Genomic DNA, 13,096 nt, shown 5'->3' with positions numbered 1-13,096 from the left:
CGAGGAGCCCTGATGGCCCCTGTGCCTGACCCGTGGCTCCTCTGCAGCACCAGCTCCGTGAGCACACCTTGCTCCTCATCCGTGGGTGTGGGGTTCATGGTCTGGGGGTTGTCCCCCACTGACTGGCAGCGTGTGGGTTTCCCCCTCATCCTGAGAAGAACCCCCAGCTGCTCTGGACCCCAGGAGCCCCTGCCCTCTGAGGGCCCCGCCTGCCTCCCCCGAGCTCGCAGACACGGTCTGCCATCCCTTGGACCCGTGCACCCTACTTCCTGTCCAGGGAGCAAGCACTGGACGCTGTGCGTTTCCTGTGTTTTTCTGGCCGGGTGAGGTCGGATGACCTTCCAGGGAGTGCACCCTGGGCCAGCTCTGCAGGCTGCCTGCTCCGCCATCCCGTGGAGAGGCCGTGTCACACGCCGGGCAGAGGCGCCGTGCTCCGGCCGCTCCACCTCACCCGCTGGCTGTCAAGTGCGCTTGCTGCTGTTTTCCGGGAAGCCTGCCTGTGAGTGCTTTGTCCACAGCTGCTCACCGGGCCTGCGTGTGCCGTCTGCAGGAGCTCAGTCTGTGTGCGTCCTGCCCCGTGGAAGCCCCCTCCACCCCCCACCCCCCCCGCCCCAGGCGTCCCTGTCCTTCCACTCTCCTGGAGTTCCCCTCTGCTGAGCTGGCTGGGGGCACGGCCTGCCGAGACTTGGCTCGGGGTCCCCTGAGGTCACATAGCTGTCCCAGGAGACGCCGGGCTGGTGGTCCATCGTCGTCAGGGACAGTAAGCTGCTTTGTTCCTGGAGCAGGGCTGGCCCCTGCAAAGTGTGAGGGGGGTATTTTGTGAATGTGTCCCTCCTGTGGAAGTGTAGCAGCCACACAGATCACATGTGCGCAGACAGGTGGGGGATCTGCACACAGCCCGTGTCTGCCCTGCCCCCATGGAGGGGCGCTGCGTCATCACTGGGCCCCCATGGAGGGGTGCTGCGTCATCACTGGGCCCCCATGGAGGGGCGCTGCGTCATCACTGGGCCCCCATGGAGGGGCGCTGCTCAGCCCTGGGCCCCATGGAGGGGCGCTGCTCAGCACTGGCCCCCGTCCACCCGGCGCTGCTCAGCCCTGGGCCCCCATGGAGAGGGGGCTGCGTCAGCACTGGGCCCCGTCCACCCGGCGCTGCTCAGCCCTGGGCCCCCATGGAGGGGCGCTGCATCAGCCCTGGGCCCCGTCCACCTGGCGCTGCTCAGCACTGGGCCCCATGGAGGGGGCTGCTCAGCACTGGGCCCCGTCCACCTGGCGCTGCTTAGCCCTGGGCCCCCGTCCACCCGGCGCTGCTCAGCACTGGGCCCCCGTCCACCCGGCGCTGCTCAGCACTGGGCCCCGTCCACCTGGCACTGCTCAGCACTGGGCCCCGTCCACCCGGCGCTGCTCAGCACTGGGCCCCGTCCACCATCCAGCGGCATGCCAGCCTTGCTGAGCAGAGGCAGTGGCTCTGAGGTGCTGAGACTGCGGCTGCTTAGGGGGCCTATGCTGCCCTGGGGCCCTGCCCAGGCCGCCTCCCTGGCCGGTATAGCTTGTCCACCAGAGTGGCTCCCGCCAGCGTGTCTGGCTTCCCAATCTCCCTGTGCTCCTTGTCATGTTTGCTGCTTCCGGGCTGGGCTGTGCGAGGCTCTGGGAAGCTGCCTGGCTCTTCCGAGTCGCTGCTGGGAAACGCTGCGCAGGGCGGGCTGGGGAGAGACGGCCTGGGGTGGGTGTGAGATGTGGCGGTCCCACCGAGCCGGCAGGGGCCACGAGGGCTGACTGCAGTTGGGATGGTGATGGTACGCCTGGACCCTGGAGGCCTCCCCTCGTCCCTCTGAGCCGGGTACAGGGGGCGTCGTGGTGCCGAGTCGCTGGGGCTTGTAGGCAGCTCCAAGGCCAGAGCCACTCAGCTGCTGGGGCCAGCTCAGCGGCCTTCTCACTGTCGTGGTGTGTGGGGCATCCTCATGGCCCAGTGACGTCGGTGGGGTTTGATCTGGGTGTGGGGCTGGGCGTGGCCTGGGGTGGCCCCCAGGCACTGCGACCCACCCCTCAGCGCCGTGTGCATCCAGGCTGCCACCCCCTGGCTCCCGGGGCTACAGAGACCCACAGGTGTTCAGCAAAGCATGTGGCATCTGGGCGTCTCCAGGGGAGGCATCCTGCGTTCATCTGCTGTCCCCAGCTGCTGGGTGGCCTGACCACCGCCTACCCTGTGACCCCAGATGCTGTTGGTGAGGCTGGGCCCCGCCGGCTCAGCCAGGCCTCATGGAGGGAGCGGGGCCTGCGCCCCTGCGGCCCCTGACCCTGTCCGTCTTGTCTTGCAGGCTCAGCTGTCTCAGGCCCTGGAGGACCTGGGAGGCCAGAAGCAGAGAGCAGACATGGTAAGTCCCGGGGGCTGCTGTGCTGCCTGCGGCCTGGGCGGGGGCACCCCGACTCCCCCATCAGGACTGTGGTGCAGGGAGGCGGGTGACTTCCTCCCGTGCTGTCGGAATGGGGAGCACGTGCGGCTAGGAGTCGAGCTGCGTGGGTCACAGAATAAAGCGGACAGGGCCCAGGAGGAGCCTGAGGGCTGGTGCGGTGGTGGGTGCCCTGGTGACAGTGCCCTGGCCCAAGCTCCGTGCTGCGTTTGTAGACCAGGGATCCTCTCGGGCACGCGTTTCCTGCTCCGGTTTTGTTCTGTCATGGCAGCAGGTGCGTCTTTAAGGCTCTCTCCTCCCTGGTGTGGCTGCCTCGAGCTTGAGCCGCCGGGGGTAGTGAGTGGTGACTTGGAGGACTTCCTGGCCACCGTGCTGGTGAGCAGGCAGGCTGAACGGTGTGGGAGCCGCCACGCTGCGCTGGCGCTCGGCAGCCTCTGGGAAGGGCACAGCAAACCCCAGGGAGCCACTGCGAGGGTGGCGGGAAGCTCTGCCCTGGCCGCAGCTGGCCACGCTGTCTGTGTGGGGGTGGGCTCCGGGGCCTGCCCCAGACTGCAGCTGGCCGCGCTGTCAGTGTGGGGGTGGGCTCCGGGGCCTGCCCCAGGGTGGGGGCCTTTTTGCTGCGAGGGTGGGGTTTGGCAGGAGCCCAGGGACCCAGGGCTGGCTGTGCTCGGGGACTTGATGTGTCTGGCAGTGGCCTGGGGCCAGGCCCCACTGGGCTGAGCAGCACAGCAGGGATGGCTTGTAAGACCTGGTTGTGAGCAGGGCCCAGCTGGGTAGGAGCCTGGCCTGCAGACCATCAGCTGCCTGGGCTGTGAGAGGAGGCAGGGCCGGATGGCCAGGGGAGGGCTGTGTGGACGTTCCAGAACCTTCTCTGTCGGTCCAGCGAGCACTGAAGGGGGTTCCGTTGCAGCAGCGAGCACACCAGGGCCCTGAGTGGTCTGGGGGTCGTTGGTGGAGGTGGCGGGGCACACAAATGGCCGAGTCCAAGGTCCTAGGACCAGGCGGGGCTCAGGGGGTCGAGGGCAGTGGGGTCTGGCCCTGCAGACCTGCGGGGCCAGTGGCATGACCTGGCCTCCATTCTGTAAGACCCCAGGCCCTCTGCGCTGCAGTGAGAGTGGGTGTGTGAGACGGCCTGAGGGCAGGGGTCGAGGACGCCCACAGCGTCTGGCCGGGTGAGGAGGGTGGGGGTCGAGGAAGCCCTGGGAGTCTGGCCGGGGCGGGGAGGGCAGGGGTCGAGGAGGCCCGAGGCGTCTGGCGGGGCGGGGAGGGCGGGGGTGGAGGAGGCCCACAGCGTCTGGCCGGGTGAGGAGGGCGGGGTCGAGGGTGTCCACAGCGTCTGGCCGGGTGAGGAGTGCGCGGATGCCTGTACCTGCAGCCCTGGTCAAGGCCAGCAGGAGAGGTGTGCTCACAGCTTCCAGAAGGTGTTTCCGTCCTGGGGGCAGGTGTGGGTGGCAGAGAAGTCAGAACTCGAGGTTCCAGCCTCAGGCCTCCCCAGCACGCGGACGTTGGGTGGGGGTGGGGTGGCCGGGTTAAGGGGACCCAGGGGAGGCCTGAGGTGGCAAGTGTTGAGCAGTGACCGCTGGCCAGTGCTGAGGCTTGCCCGGGGCAGCAGCTGTGTGGCATTGTCCAGTCCCAGAGGTGGCAGCATGGCTGAGGGCTCACCCCGAAGGCTCCAGGAATCGCCTTGGCTGACCACCAGGTGAACAGCAGGGCACAGGGGCGGGCTGGCAGGCCGGGCAGGTGGGTGCCAGGCGGCAGGAGGCCGGCCCCTGTCTCTGAAGCAGGGTGAGCACAGTGGGAGTGGGGTGTGTCGGAGCTGCCTCGTGGAGCCAGTCCAGGTGACGGTGGTCGCCGGGCCCAGGCATTCCCTGTCGACTTGGGACAGGTGGTTCACGGGCTTGCGGAGGGCTGGGCTGGCGCCCGGTGAGCAGAGCTGAGGGAGCAGGTGCTGGCGGGCGCTTGAGGAAGAGTGGACAGCGCCAGGAGTCCTGCGAGCGCAGCGCCAGCCCCGGTCCCCGGGGAGACTCCTGTTTGCTCTTCTTTTCCTCTGTTTCCTGCAGTGAGCGTTTCTTCCTCCTGGAGTCTGGGGAGGGGGCCTGGGCCTGAGCGTCAAGCCCACCCCCGCAGCGGGACTGGAGAGGTGGACACCCCACGAGGGCCCACGGTGCACTTGCTTCTAGTGGGCGTCCCCAGTGGGGTGCGGTGCTGGCCCTCATCTGGTGAGCCGCAGCTGCTCACGTCGGCCCCGTGTGTGGTGATGTGTGTGGCCGGGGCAGGGTGGGGTCCTTGCGGAGGATGGATGCAGCCATCTGCAGAAGCCCGGGGGACCCTGCTGCTCTGCGTCACCGTGCACAGCGTCCTTGGGGGTCACCTGCATGCAGGAGCGCCCAGGGCCTTGTGTGGGACGGGCGTGGGGCAGTGGTTGTGTATTGGCGTGGGACAAGCCTGTGGCCCAGGGCCTTGTGTGGGACGGGCGTGGGACAGTGGTTGTGTATTGGCGTGGGACAAGCCTGTGGCCCAGGGCCTTGTGTGGGACGGGCGTGGGGCAGTGGCTGTATTGGCGTGGGACAAGCCTGTGGCCCAGGGCCTTGTGTGGGACGGGCGTGGGGCAGTGGTTGTATTGGGTGTGACAAGCCTGTGGCCCAGGGCCTTGTGTGGGACGGGCGTGGGGCAGTGGCTGTATTGGCGTGGGACAAGCCTGTGGCCCAGGGCCTTGTGTGGGACGGGCGTGGGGCAGTGGTTGTGTATTGGCGTGTGACAAGCCTGTGGCCCAGGGCCTTGTGTGGGACGGGTGTGGGACAGTGGTTGTATTGGCGTGGGACAAGCCTGTGGCCCAGGGCCTTGTGTGGGACGGGCGTGGGGCAGTGGTTGTATTGGCGAGGGACAAGCCTGTGGCCCAGGGCCTTGTGTGGGACGGGCGTGGGGCGGTGGCTGTATTGGGTGGGACAAGCCTGTGGCCCAGGGCCTTGTGTGGGACGGGCGTGGGGCAGTGGTTGTATTGGCGTGTGACAAGCCTGTGGCCCAGGGCCTTGTGTGGGATGGGCGTGGGGCAGTGGTTGTATTGGCGTGGGACAAGCCTGTGGCCCAGGGAACGTTCTGCTCTTTGCTCACAGCTGCCCCCACTTCTACACAGAAGTGCCTCCACCCTGCCCCCCCCCCCATCCTGCTCCCACATGCTGGTCTCGGGCCTGTGGGGTGGGGTGGGCTCTGGACATCCCCCTGTACCTTGTCCTGGGCCGGGGAGCCCAGGGTGGGATATGGGCTGCCAGCGTGGCTGCTTTTCCAGCCCGTGTTCCCTGGCTCAGCACGCTCACACCCTGCAGCACCTGACATCTGTGGTTTGAGGGGCCAGGCAGAGTCCTGGTTTTATTTCTCCCCAGTTGACCCTAGACCCCCATCCTAGGCTCTGCACCCCAACCTCCTTGCAGAGGCCAACCTCAGGCTGCTGGGGCGGGGGCCTGTGGGGCCTTCTAAGGAAGTGTGAGGTGTTCTGGCTTGGGGTGGGCACCTGGGACCTGCTTCTCTGAGGCGACGCTCAGCAGTGCCCCAGGGGCTCCTGGGAGACGGACAGCGTGCCGATACCTTGCTGCTGCCTGGGACAGGCTTCGTGTCTGCCTCACCTCTCCTCTCGTTGCCTCTGCTTCTCTCTTGTCCGGTTCAGAGGACAGTAGGAAGTGGCCGTGCCTGAGGGCCAGGGCATCCTCTGCTTGCCCTGACCCTGGCCATGGACTGGGCCTGGCAGTCTGGACTGTCCTGATTCTGCCACTTGCTGTCTGGCCCAGCCTTCCACTGGCAGCCCCAAGATCTGATAGCCTGTGTATAGGTTTTTTTTTTCTTTTATTTTAAGGTTTATTTATTTTGAAAGAGTTACAGGGTGGGGTGGGGTAGATATCTTCCATTTGCTGCTTCACTCGTCAGATGGCTGCAGTGGGCAGCCCTGGGCCAGGCCGAAGCCAGCAGCACGGACTTCGTCTGGGTCTCCATGAGGGTGCAGGGGCCCAAACACCCGGGCCGTCCTCTGCTGCTTTTCCAAGGCCGTTAGCAGGGAGCTGGATCGGAAGTGGAGCAGCCGGAACACAGGATGCTGGCCTTGCAGGGCTTCTCGCTAGTGGCCTGGCTGACTTGTCTGAACTCAGTGGCCACAGTGGCACGGAGGCTGGGGCTGCTGGACTCTGAACTAGCCACACATGGCTTGTCCCCACTTCGCCTGGGCTGCCTGGCGGTGGCTCACAGTCTCTCTGGCTCCTTGCTCCTGCAGCCCTGCCCATGGCCAGGCCTCCTTTCGCTCTGCTGCCTCCTTTGGGAGGTTCAAATTTGTGTCCCGCCTTGCCCGTTGTTTCCTGGGGGCTGCTCAGGGCTGAGGGACCTGTCTTGCTGGCCCTGACTCCTGCAGCGTGGAGTGCCTTCAGAGGAGGCAGGGGAAGCCAAGCCAAGCAGAGGGGTGCGCCTTGGCCTCCCTGGTCGCTGATTGTGGACCCCTGCTGCCCTGCACCAGGGCGCTGGTTTCCCGTCCTGCGGTGGCGAGTGAGTGCGTGTGATTGCGTGTGGAGAGAAGGCTCGTGGCGCTGTGTAGAGAAGCACAGGCTGTCTGTGGACCGACTGTCAGCTAATTACAGACGACAAGACAAAGGCAGTCTGACTCTGCTGTTAATTAGGAGGCCCGTGCTAATTAGGAGCGTAAGCACAGTTCGTCTTCCTCTTTAAGTGCAGTTACGCCATGAGGAGGATGTCCTGGGTGAGCTGTGTCATGAACGTATTTCACTCTAATTAGACGTGGCCAGGGCGCACGCAGCAGAGGGCGTCCCGACGGCAGCCGAAAACCCCTGCTCTTGGCAGTCTCTGCGGAGTGAGAACTGAGGTTCTGTTTTTCTCTTTCCTTTCTAAGACATACTTTATTTGTTCGAAAGACTGAGTTACAGAAAGAGGTAAAGACAGAGAAAGAAACGGGTCTTCCATCCACTGTTTCACTTCCCAAATGGCCGCCATGGCCAGAGCTCCGCCGATCCAAAGCCAGGAGCCAGGAGCTTCTCCCAGGTCTCCCATGTGGGCACAGGGGCCCGAGAGTTTGGGCCTTCCTCCGATGCTTTCCCAGGCGCATTAGCAGGGAGCTGGATCGGAAGTAAAACAGCTGGGACTCAAACCGGCACCCATGTGGGGTCCCGGAGCCAGGCAGCATCTGTTCACTCTGTGTCACCTGCTGGCTCCCAGGGTGCCCCACTTTAACACTGCTCGTGACCCCTGAGCCCGGTGCGGGTGCTGGGGGGGTCTCTGTTCTCGGGGCGCTGTGTCGGTACCCAGGGCTCGTTTCCATTTCTCCGTGGTATGGATGGCTATGGCTCACTGTTCCCAGCTGCTGGCTGCGGTGGCAGCCCCGTGTGGCGTGGCAGCATCCCAGTGCCGACGTCCAGGGAGGCCGCCGGCTGTCACCTGAGCATAGCCTGCCTGGGGGCTGCCTGGGGCTGCCTCTGTCGAGCTGTGCACACCCTGTCATTTCTGTGCTGTGAAGTAATTTGTGTCTCGGATTTTGTCAGATGCATTCCCTGATCCTGCGCGTGGCTGGCGGCATGGCTGGTGTCACAGGATGGGCCCCTGCGCGTGGCTGGCGGCGTGGCTGGCGTCGCAGGATGGGCTCCTGCACGTGGCTGGTGTGTCACAGGATGGGCCCCTGTGTGTGGCTGGTGGCGTGGCTGGCGTGTCACAGGATGGGCCCCTGCGTGTGTGTGGCTGGTGGCGTGGCTGGTGTCATAGGATGAGCCCCTGTGCGTGGCTGGCGTGTCACAGGATGGGTTCCTGCATGTGGCTGGTGATGTGGCTTGCATCACAGGATGGGCCCCTGCACGTGGCTGGCATGTCACAGGATGGGCCCCTGCACATGGCTGGCAGCGTGGCTGGTGTCACAGGATGGGCTCCTGTGTATGGCTACATCTCCATGTGATATGCCTGCCCCTTGCGTCACACACCTGCCCCTCTGTGTCACACGCCTGCCCCGAGTGACATGTCTACCCTGAGTGACACACCTGCCCCCCGAGTGACATGTCTGCCCCCTGAGTGACACACCTGCCCCCCGAGTGACATGTCTGCCCCCTGAGTGACACACCTGCCCCCCGAGTGACACACCTGCCCCCTGAGTGACACACCTGCCCCCCGAGTGACACGCCTGCCCCCCGAGTGACATGTCTGCCCCTCTGTGAGATCCCTGCTCCTCTCCACATCACACGCCTGCCCTCTGTGTTGTCCTCCGGGCTGCTGTCCTGGTTGCCTCTGCTCAGGTGTGATAGCAGCTGGTCCGAGGGATGTGACGATGCCTTGTGGTGCTCTTCATACTTGTTGGGTGGGGGGCCTGTGGCCGTTGCCCATGTCGAAAGGCCCCCTGCAGAGACCCCAGCCCACTGTGCTTAGGAAACACGGAGAAGGTGTGGTCGCTGTGGTGGCGTGAGGCGTGTCCGAGTTGGGAGGCAGACGGGAAAGTGACCCACAGACCCTTCTTGTGTATCCACGGTCAGCACCCACTGCCCTGCAGAGGGGGCCTGGGAGAGGAGGGGTGGGCCAGCCCCAGCACCAGCACAGGCCTGGGAGGGGAGGGGTGGGCCAGCCCCCAGCACCAGCATAGGCCTGGGAGGGGAGGGGAGGGGTGGGCCAGCCCCAGCACCAGCACAGGCCTGGGAGGGGAGGGTGGGCCAGCCCCAGCACCAGCACAGGGCTGTGAGGGGAGGGGTGGGCCAGCCCCAGCACCAGCACAGGGCTGGGAGGGGAGGGTGGGCCAGCCCCAGCACCAGCGCAGGGCTGGGAGGGGAGGGTGGGCCAGCCCCAGCACCAGCACAGGGCTGTGAGGGGAGGGTGGGCCAGCCCCAGCACCAGCACAGGGCTGGGAGGGGAGGGTGGGCCAGCCCCAGCACCAGCGCAGGGCTGGGAGGGGTGGGCCAGCCCCAGCACCAGCACAGGGCTGGGAGGGGAGGGGAGGGTGGGCCAGCCCCAGCTCAGCGCAGGCCTGGGTGGATCCGGCACTCGCTCCTGGGGGTGGGGAGGTGGCCCCTGTGAGAATGAAGCCTGGAGCTCGTTGGTCAGGAGTCTGAGGTTACAGATCACGAAGAAAGGGCTTGAGTTCTGCTTGGAGCATGGTGGCATAAGTCAGCATTTCCCCACTTCTTTTCTGGAAAGTATCCAAAAATAGCAAGTGTGGAAGCAAAAATGGCAAACTTGAACTTTGGCCAAACGGAAATTCGGCTGAAATCGGAGCCCGCGTGGAGGCAGATGCCCGTGGAGGGGCAGTGCCGGGGCTGGATGTGGACGCCCGGCACGCCGCCTCCTGCCCGCGTCTTGCTGGCGGGGCGCCAGGGAGGCTGAGTGACTGGAAGCAGGCCGTCTGGTTGGAGCTGGATCAAAGAGCTCGGGCCTCGCGCTCAGAGCTGGAGTTCGTGAAGCTCCCCTTCAGCCGTGAGTGCTAGAGGGACATCGCGCGGCCCTAGAAAACCAAGAGGAGAAATAGGAGCCCTCAGACGGGGAGCAGGTGGAGCTGTCGCGCCAGCTCCGCTGAGAGAAGGCTGGCCGGTGCAGCGCCGGGGCCGAGGGGGCCGGGAGGCGGCCGCCGGAGCTCCGAGTCAGGCGGCGGGGCCCAGCTCAGGCCCAGCGGGGAGAGCGGCCTGTGCCCCGCAGCGGGGAGCCGGGGCTGCGGTCTGCGAGGTGGAATTTGCCCACCTAATAGACGTGTGGTGGCTGGGAAGGAGTCCTCCCTCCCACAGCTGTGGGGGATAGCGCCCCGGTTAGAGCCGCGTGGGACAGAGCCGAGGGCACCTGGCTGTCCGCTCTCAGGTGGCTTGCAGGGCTGAGAAGTCCCACTACCAGTGTGTGTGAGCTGGGGACCCCGGGGGACCCCTGTGTGACTCAGTCCGAGTCTGAAGGCCAGAGGCCCGGGGGAGCTGGAGCAGGTGCAGGAGGTGGGGGGAGAAACCCCCCTCTGGCCTGCTTTTGTGCCGTCGTGCCCCCCAGCTCTCCCCCTGCCCCGGCCAGTGCCCAGATTCCTGGCTCTGCCCCTGGCCATCAGGATGAACGGCAGGCGAGGGGTGACAGTGCTTCCCAGTGCTGTGTGCACAAAGTGAGATTGTCGTCTGATCGCATTCTTTGAGCTGTGTGAGGCACCACCGTGTCGGTGTCTTAACCAGGGAGACGCGGCGGGCAGCCAGGTCCACTCGTGGCAGCCAGGGAGCCACGCCGCACGCCACACGTGTTCCTCGGGGCCACGGGCCGACCTCTGCTGGCTGCAGCACAGCACACGTGGCAGGGTTGGAGTCGTGGTCACAGTGACTTTGGTTCAAGCTGTGCTGCGTTGTTGAGAACAGGCAGAGGCGCTGCCCAGCGCTCGCTCAAGGGGACCAGGACTGCCTCCCTCCAGGAACAGCTCGACAGGAACAATCCGGAAGCTTGTCCGAAGGCCAGGAGTGAGAGAGATGTTTCACTTAATAACCCACGGTGTCAGGAGTGAGCCAAGAGTAACCAGGATGCCAGAGGCGCCATGTGTGCATGTGCGTGTGTGTACACGTGAGCAGTCTCATCCCCACGCTAGACATGGTGTGTGTGTGCACATGTGTACATGTGAGCAGTCTCATCCCCAGGCTAGACACAGTGTGTGTGTGTGCACATGTGTACACGTGAGCAGTGTCCCCAGACTAGACACAGTGTGTGGGTGTGTGCGTGCACGCACACGTGTATACACGTGAGCAGTCTCATCCCCACGCTAGATACAGTGTGTGTGCACATGTGTACATGTGAGCAGTCTCATCCCCAGACTAGACACAGCGTGTGGGTGTGTGTGTGCACGTGTGTACATGTGAGCAGTCTCATCCCCAGACTAGACACAGCGTGTGGGTGTGTGTGTGCACGTGTGTACGTGTGTGCATGCGAGCAGTCTCATCCCCAGACTAGACACGGTGTGTGTGTGTGTGTGTGCGCGCGTGCACACGTGTATACACGTGAGCAGTCTCATCCCCACGCTAGATACAGTGTGTGTGTGTGCACATGTGTACATGTGAGCAGTCTCATCCCCAGGCTAGACACGGTGTGTGTGTGTGCACATGTGTACACGTGAGCAGTCTCATCCTCAGGCTAGACACGGTGTGTGTGTGTGCACATGTGTACATGTGAGCAGTCTCATCCCCAGGCTAGACACGGTGTGTGTGTGTGCACATGTGTACATGCGAGCAGTCTCATCCCCAGACTAGACACAGTGTGTGGGTGTGTGTGTGCACATGGTGTATGCATGCGCTGTCTGTGTCTCTGCCCCAGAGAGAGACCCCTCGCTTCCTCTCTGTGGAGAGTGCCCACGAGTGTGCAGAGATGAGTCACGTAAGTGGATGAGACATTCATAACCAGGCAGGTGAGCCAGCGCAGCCTCTGGGATGTGGCAAGATTTGAAATCAGATGCAAAGCCACGGGAGAAAAAGCTCCTAACACCTGAAACTTGGAAAGCAAACGGGAGGCAGGACAGAGCCCTTGTTCTAAACACGTCTGGGTTCCGAGGAGAGGCGCGACTCAGGCGCGTGGAAGCGGGGAGTAAGTGCAGTGGAAGAGCTCCTGGTCAGAGCCAGGGAGACCGCTCAGCCCGAGGGCAGGAGGCCACAGTGCGCGTGCGCATGCGCAGTCTCAGGCTGCAGTCAGGGGAGTAGGGTGAACCTTAGGGCGGCGAGAGGTAGAACCCTGAGGATCAGAGCGCAGGTTACGGGTGGAAAACGGGAGGACGAGAAGTTAGGCCACATGCCTGGCACTTGAAATAAAGCCAGCAGCACAAATCAATTAGTCACAGTTCTGCTGGGAAGTTAATAGCATCTCCGCTCAAAATAGGGACTGAGAGCCGTGGCTCAGCGTGCCCGGGCCTGCCAGGGCACCTCCCCGTGTGCGCGCACAGCGTCCCCGCCCTGCAGACAGCAGAGGTCAAACGGACCTGAGAGGACAGGGCCCCGGGGATGTCCCACCGCTCCACTCCAGCGAACGTGGGGATCTGAGTACAGTAACACTTCCCCAGGGAAACGCCGTCTCGCCGTCCCGAGTCCAGCACACACCAGTGCTTCCAGAGTCCTTCCTGGGCAGTGGACAGAGCACGGGGACTGCGTCCCACAGAGCCTGCTTCCCACTGGAGCTCCCGGGTCCAAACACTCGGAGCCGTGGGCAGGAGTTGTGCGCGGCCGGGGCAGGCGTGGGCCGGGCCAGCTGCTGTGTGGGTCTGTGCTGGGAGTAAGTCCGTGCCTCCCTGCCCTACCCCACCCTGCTTGCTGCCTCTGGGACAGAGCAGCCGTGAGCCTCTTCCCATGGCCTCTTCCCAAGAGGAGAGAGATGGGCCCTGTGGCCGCAGCCCCTGGACACCCGGCTTTGCCCTGCTGTGGCACTCATAGGTGTGGAGGCCTTGTGGCCTGAAATCAGGCCCACGGTGAGGACCTTGTGGTGCCCCGGCTGCCCCCCTGAGGGCACTCGACAGCCCCTGACGAGGCGCCTGCCTGTGGTGAGCTGCCAGGTAGGCCACAGGCTCTCCTGGCTGCTCAGGTGGGCCAAAGACAAGGGCAGTGAGGCCACGCGAGGGAAGGGGCTGAGCTGTCCCCAAGGGGAAGGTGCCTGTGGCCCCTGTGCCGGCCAGCACCTGTCCCCAGCCCTCTCTGCCGGCCAGCACCCATCCAGCCCCCTCTGTCGGCCAGCACCCGACT

General features: G+C 64.8%; 1 protein-coding gene across 7 annotated transcripts in view; it reads left to right on the top strand.

Annotated features, from left to right (window-relative positions):
• MAD1L1 (mitotic arrest deficient 1 like 1) overlaps window positions 1-13,096 on the top strand; it is a 280,457-nt gene that overhangs the window by 170,784 nt on the left and 96,577 nt on the right. For 5 of the 7 annotated variants that reach the window (XR_016225664.1, XM_070064279.2, XM_089320737.1 and 2 more), the window contains one exon: window positions 2,316-2,372. The exons of the other annotated variants lie outside the window; for them this stretch is intronic. Coding sequence is in view for 4 of the 5 variants with exons in the window: in XM_070064279.2 (XP_069920380.1) it covers window positions 2,316-2,372 (57 nt within the window). In the remaining variant the exon portion in view is untranslated. The remainder of the gene's footprint in view (window positions 1-2,315; window positions 2,373-13,096) is intronic. 7 annotated transcript variants of the gene reach the window in all.

This window comes from Oryctolagus cuniculus, chromosome 19 (genome assembly GCF_051225735.1).
Source record: "Oryctolagus cuniculus isolate XC-2025 breed Fujian yellow rabbit chromosome 19, ASM5122573v1, whole genome shotgun sequence".
Lineage (NCBI taxonomy): Eukaryota > Metazoa > Chordata > Mammalia > Lagomorpha > Leporidae > Oryctolagus > Oryctolagus cuniculus.
The sequence above is the reverse complement of the archived record's forward strand: the minus strand, read 5'-3'. Positions and strand labels throughout refer to the sequence as shown.